The sequence below is a fragment of the Antrostomus carolinensis genome, unplaced genomic scaffold (assembly GCF_000700745.2).
Source record: "Antrostomus carolinensis isolate BGI_N321 unplaced genomic scaffold, ASM70074v2 scaffold14728, whole genome shotgun sequence".
In the NCBI taxonomy this organism is placed as follows: Eukaryota; Metazoa; Chordata; class Aves; order Caprimulgiformes; family Caprimulgidae; genus Antrostomus; species Antrostomus carolinensis.
This window is the reverse complement of record NW_010332379.1, coordinates 1-6,149: the sequence shown is the minus strand read 5'-3', so window position 1 is coordinate 6,149 and position 6,149 is coordinate 1. Positions and strand designations below refer to the sequence as shown.

Below are 6,149 nucleotides of genomic sequence, written 5' to 3'. Positions count from 1 at the left end.
AGCACCACAAAGCCAGCCTAGGGAGGACCTGTTGGCTCGTTTCCATCTGTGGGCCAGTCAGATGGACATTTGGTGTGATCTCCACCACAGACATGGGTCACAGACTCCTGTCTGCCCCTGAGGGTCCTTGCACTTGGTTCTCCACTCAGAATGCTCTCGTTCTTACATTTTGACTCATTAAAGTTCTGCTGCATCCTGGCCCATGCCTCTGTGTCATTCTTTTCTCTGCAGACACTCCCAAGAAGCCACAGGAGACAACTGTTGCTCAGGATGGTTCTGGGAGGATGTTGTTGGGGACGATAACACTGTGGTTGTTAACACACAGCTTTCAGTATGCTTAGTCATACTTAGCATGACCCTTTGCTTTCTGAACTTTTCTGCTTCTCTGGGCCTGGAAGAATTACCCAAAACTGTTTAATGACCATAATCAGTCTAAAGATGCTTTTAAGTGTCCTACTAAAGCGTTCTTTTCTCCACACTCAGCGCACTCTGCGCCCTCAGCCTCTCCCCTCCAACAAAGTGCTCCAGCCCACTGATCATCCTGGCCAGCCTCCACTGAACTCATTCCAGCTGGTCAAAGTTGTGTCATTACAGCCCAAAGTTCAACACCAGATGGTGTTTGGTTCTAGATGCCTCCAAATGGATGCTGAGCAGAGTGGAATCATTGCTCCCATCGATCTACTGGCCACACTTCTTCACACTGGCCATACAGTCCAGGTTGTTGATGACAATCCTTGGTGTCCAGGAACAGTGTTGGGAGTTGCACTTGTTTTGATGGCATTAGTGCAAAAGCACTTTTTCCTGGCTCTACTTTTGGTCTGTTTCTTGTCAATGGCCAAAGATTGTGTAGAGAGACAGGGCTGGTTACTACGTAGACAGATACTGATCAGGGCTCTGCCCACAGTTTCATTGTTGAGTATGATGTTATACAGAATGGGTGTTGTTTCCTGCTTGATTCTCCTCCCCCAGCACAGCAGTAGCAAAGGTAAGAGGAATTTCTACCCCTCCTCCCCTCTGTCTTCTTCTCCCTGCCTGGCCCTTTCCCAGGATACTGTCAAGCTGCTGCTCTTCCAGGGCTTCCTGCAGCCCAGGATCCTCAACTTCCATCAGCCGTGGCCACACGTCCCTTCCACAGCAAGTGCACTGAAGCCAAGAACGCACACCTGGGCAGAGGCTGAGAAAGCTGGGCCTGATGGCCAGGGGCCACCACAACACTGTACAGCTACTAGGAAATTTACTGAGAAAATTATTCCAACCAAAAGCATATCTAGGTGAAAGTCCACAGCTTGTGGCCTAATGCCTCAGCAAATACAGCTACTCATGCTAATGCTCAGTGATTGACTCTGAGTGGTTCATTCCATTTTAAACTTACTGATTCAAGCCAAACGATGAATATTCTTCCTCCTCAGTTTGCATACACAAGCTTACAACTTCAAAGTGGGCTCACAATCCCACTTCCCCCAGCCACACAGAAAGAACCAGGAGGGCCACGCAGCATGGTCTTCGGTCTTCCTTTCCCATTGCCCACAGCAGGAAGGGACTGGCTCCATTGGTTGCCCCTCACTGATGATGTGCCAGCCTGTGGGGACAAGGAGAGAGAGAGATTTTCTTCCAAATTTCAGAGATAGGAAGAAGCTCTCCCCACAGCTGGTGTATCCAAATCTGGGCAATTCATTGTTGCCAACCTGTTAGAATATGACACTGGTGCATTTTGGACTACCTTTTTCACATGGTCCACATACACAGGACATTATCCAGACCTTTGGAGACCTCATTGTAATTGCGGTCACCATAGATGACTTTCAGTACCACTCATTCTCTCGGGTATTCGATGCCTTCCTAAGCAGTAGTTCACTTTCTTTAGTAATTCACAAGACCTTCCTTGAACAGACATATTTCCCTCATACTTAACAGGAGATGCCTCCAGAGACTAGTGCATTACGTCTTTTCTAATTTTTGACCTATACCTTTGCTGAAGGACTGGCTTCCCAATCAGACTCTTCCTCCTCCTCCTCCTCATTCTTTTACTAACTGATTACACAGAAATGTTCACCTCCTTGTCCCCTATTTCTTTTACAACACTGGGGCAAATATTTGAGTCCATATCTCATCCATGGTGTCCTCATATGTTTTTTGGGTCTCTGCCTCAACCATCATGTTCTTAGTGTAGTTTGGATCCCTGGCTCAATCACGGCATTCTTAGAGGTGGTTTGGGTCCCCATCTTAACCATGGTCTTCTCATAGTACTGAACAGTGACCCAAAAGGCACAGATCAAGATTTAATACAGTGCTAAAAGCTGCCACCAAGGGACCGGACACCTCAGGGCATGTTTCACTGTTTCCACACCCAAAAGTCGATTCTCCTTACACTAGCATGACACCAGACTCCACAAACCCCACAGTAAGCCAACAGTGTTAATTAATAGTATGAAACACCTCACACATGTAAGCTTGAACAAGGACCTGGGGAGCCTGCACAACAAAACAACCCACATCAGTCCCAGACGGGAAGAGGGAGGTGCATTCCTTCATCCTCTCCACAAGACAACTTCCCCAGCACAGTAAGGGCCTCAATGTCAGGGCAAAGCACACAGCCTTTGGTTCTATTACCATGTTCCCAAGCTCAGACAACTACAGAGATGAGCAGTGCAGCAAGCAAACTCTCTGACCCACACAGAAGCCTGTAAACCAGCAAGTACTACAACTATGGCATGCTCAGTTCAAAATTGCCTCTGTCTCAAGTCCCACATTGAACATCAAAAAGACTGGTGTGAGTTGACCTTGTCTAGCCAACAGGTACCCTCCAAGACCCTGTAGCATGGCCCCTTTCTCACTGCGGTGGGGATAAAATAAGATTAAAAACTCACTGGTGAATAGAAACAGTTTCAGAAAGAAAAACAAAGGTCACACATGGAAGCAAAGCACTTATTCTCTAATTGCCCTCAGAAGACGTTGTTCAGACACTCATTATAAGCTTTGCCAGCGTAGGTACAGTGGTTGCTTCAAAAGGCAAACACCTTGTTAACAAATGCACCCACATTGTCCTTCTTTCACTTAGCTTTTAGTGCTCGTATTGGGTTTGCTTGGCAAGGTGTTGGCAGAGGGGGACTGGGGCATAGGAGTAGCTTCTGTGAGAAGCTGACAGAAACTTCCCCTGTGTCTGACAGGGCCAATGCCAGCCGGCTCCAAGATGGACCTACTGTTGGCCAAGGCCAAGTCAATCAATCATGACGGTAACGCCTTTGTGATAACATAATTGAGAAGGGGATAGACAAAAAAAAAAAAAGCAAAACCCTGCTCATTTGAAGCTGGAAATAGGAGTGAGAAGATGTGAGAGAAACAACTCCTGCAGACACCAAGGTCAATAAAGAAGGAGGGGGAGGAGGTGCTCCAGGCACCAGAGCAGAGATTCCCCTGAAGCCTCTGATGAAGACCATGGTGAGGCAGCCTGTCCCCTGCAGTCCATGGAGATCCATGGTGGAGCTGATCTCCACCTGTAGCTCACGGAGGACCCCATGCCAGAGAAGATGGATGCCCAAAGGAGACTATGACCCTGTGGGAAATCTGTGCTGGAGCAGGTTCCTGTCATGAGAGGTTCCCTGTGGAGAGAGGAGCCTAGGCTGGAGCAGGTTTGCTGGCAGGACTTGTGACCCCGTGGGGGACCCACACTGGAGCAGTCTGTTCCTGAAGGACTGCACCCCATGGAATGGACCCAGGCTGGAACAGTTCATGCAAGACTATCACTCATGGGAAGGACTCACACTGATTTGATTGGCAACATATATTTTTTTTTCCCCTAATTTGAGTCTGTTTTGTCCATGACAGTAATTGGTAAGTGATCTCTCTCTGTCGTTATCTCGACCCACAAGATTTCATTATATTTTCTCTCCCCTGTCCAGTGGATGAAAGGGAGTGATAGAGTGGGCTTTGGTGGGCATCTGGCATCTAGTCAGGGTCAACCCACCACACTGCTGAACATGATGTCATATAGTATGGAATATCGCTTTGGTCACTCAGAGAGACAGACTGCAAGCACTGCTCAGCAAAAGCTAAAATAGTTATGTGCTATCAACACTGTGATAAATACAAAGCAGACAACTATAATGGCTGCTAAGGGAAAAGTTAACTCTATCACATCCAGATATTATACAACTGCATGCAGAAGACATTTAAAGACTCAAAAGAAGTAAATGATGTCTATCTGAGTGGAGGACCCAGTAAACAGAGAACCAAAGGTGGAAAGGAGTCTGTCCCATGGCCATGATGCTACCAGGTGTCCATCTGCCTACCCTACAGAGGGAGAGAGTCCAGCAGGTCCTCCCTAGGCTGGCTTTGTGGTGCTCACAGCCCAGGGGAGCACAAGAGAACAAGGCCACAGGAGGGAAAGGAAGGAGTGGAAGAAGGGAAAGGCAGGCATGGGCTGTGCTCTGTGGGAGATCATGTCCTTTTGTAAAGGGTGTTGAGTTTGTTACACTCCACTGAAAGCAACAGCCTGATGCACTGTACAAGTCCCATACCATCTTCTGGGATGCTGTAGGCCCTATTCCCTCAGCATCTTCAACCCAGGGAAGTGCTCCAGCCCCATCACCATCCTGGCCACTCTCCACACAACTTGCTCTACTCACTAAATGTTATGAGTGATGAGTGCACCCTCATCGAGCTTATACATGAGAGCAAGATGAGGGGTGTAACTGATGTGCATGAAGGAAAAGATGCAATCCAGAGGGGTCTTGACAAGTTTGAGGATAGGTCCCATGTGAAACTCAAGATCTTCAAAAAGGCCAAGTGCAATGGCCTGCACCTGGGTAGGGTCAATCCCCTATATCAATACAACAAGGAGGATGAATGGTTGAGAGCAGCTCTGCAGAGGAGGACTGTGGGATAGTGCTCAAAGCAAACCTGTGTCATTGCAAAACCATCCTCAGCAATGTTCTCCCAGAAGCAGGCCTGAGCAATATGTCTTTCATTGGGCATCCTGGGAAAACATCTTGCAAGTGCAGAGGAAAGGATGGGACAGAGGGTCAGGCTGGGATGCAGCAGAACTTTAATGAGTCAACAGAGGGAAAGGAGGTTGATGCGAGTGGAGGCCTCGGTGCAGACAGCAGCTTTAGCAGGGGAAGCACCTCCTGCCACAGATGCCACTGCCGAAGCCAGAGAGGCCAAAGCCCCCAGAGTTGATGGGCACTCCCGCAGAGCTGAGGACGCTGCCAACAGCAGCAGAGGTGGAGGATCCCACGGCGGTGCTCTGTGGGAAGGAGCTGAGGATGGGTCCGGGCAGGGTCACCACCACAGCAGGGGGCTCGATGACAACGGTGGAGTCCTGGCACCGCTGGACACAGGGCTCATTGCAGCTGTTGGCCAGTGGGGTTGGGCCACAGGGCCGGCATGGCAGGCATGGCAGGCACTGGTTGTAGCAGGACATGTCTGGGGCCTGGAGGTGCACCTGAGAGACAAGGGAGGGGGAAGCAAAGAACAAGGGATTTTTTAAGAGCAGCCTGTCACCGCATAATGAGACAATTCTTTATCCTCAGTCCAAAAGAACCCCACCAAGGTGATCAAGCCTAGGGAGGTATCCACCAAGCCAAGAGCTCAAGAGACTGCCAAGACCCAACCTCTCTCCACACGACACCTTCTGCTCCCTTCCCTCTCCCATGGAAAGCAACCACAACACTCAGGAACAGGAGGCAGATATGTGCTGAGAAATCACAGAGGAGGCAGAGGAACGGGACAATGAGAAGTAAGAGGGAGAAAAGAACATGCTCCAAGCTGACCTTATCCCCAGGGAGATGGAGGCAAGAGGAGTGGATGAGAGAGTGAGGAGAACAGCTCACTTTTATACTGCTCCTGCACTGCCCCAGGCCCACAGTCACTGCACGCGGGCAGTAATTTTCCAACAGACTAAAAAGCAAAATATCCTCCTTAATGGCACAGGTTGTGTTTTGATTTCCATTAACAATGTCATTTCATTTCCTCATTTTTAACAGGACCATTAGACCACATAGGTTTTTTTGAAGTTTAAGGATGAGACACCCAAGTATTTTAGAGGTAGGATCCTGGCAGTAGAGGCAGAAGATGTCGCCCCGAGTGCTGGAGGGGTCTGTGAAAACAGAGGATATCAATCTCAGGAAATATGGTGACATTGTTTCCAA

At 48.8% G+C, this 6,149-nt stretch overlaps 1 protein-coding gene across 1 annotated transcript; it reads right to left on the bottom strand.

Moving 5' to 3' along the window:
• Nucleotides 1-5,107: 5,107 nt before the first annotated feature.
• On the bottom strand, nt 5,108-5,844 carry LOC104520078 (feather keratin 1). The gene is made up of 2 exons (XM_010173501.2): nt 5,772-5,844; nt 5,108-5,424 (listed from the first exon to the last, which is right to left on the bottom strand). Exon 2 carries the CDS (start codon nt 5,420-5,422, stop codon nt 5,108-5,110), a length of 315 nt encoding a protein of 104 aa, XP_010171803.1. The 5' UTR covers nt 5,423-5,424; nt 5,772-5,844.
• Nucleotides 5,845-6,149: the final 305 nt, after the last annotated feature.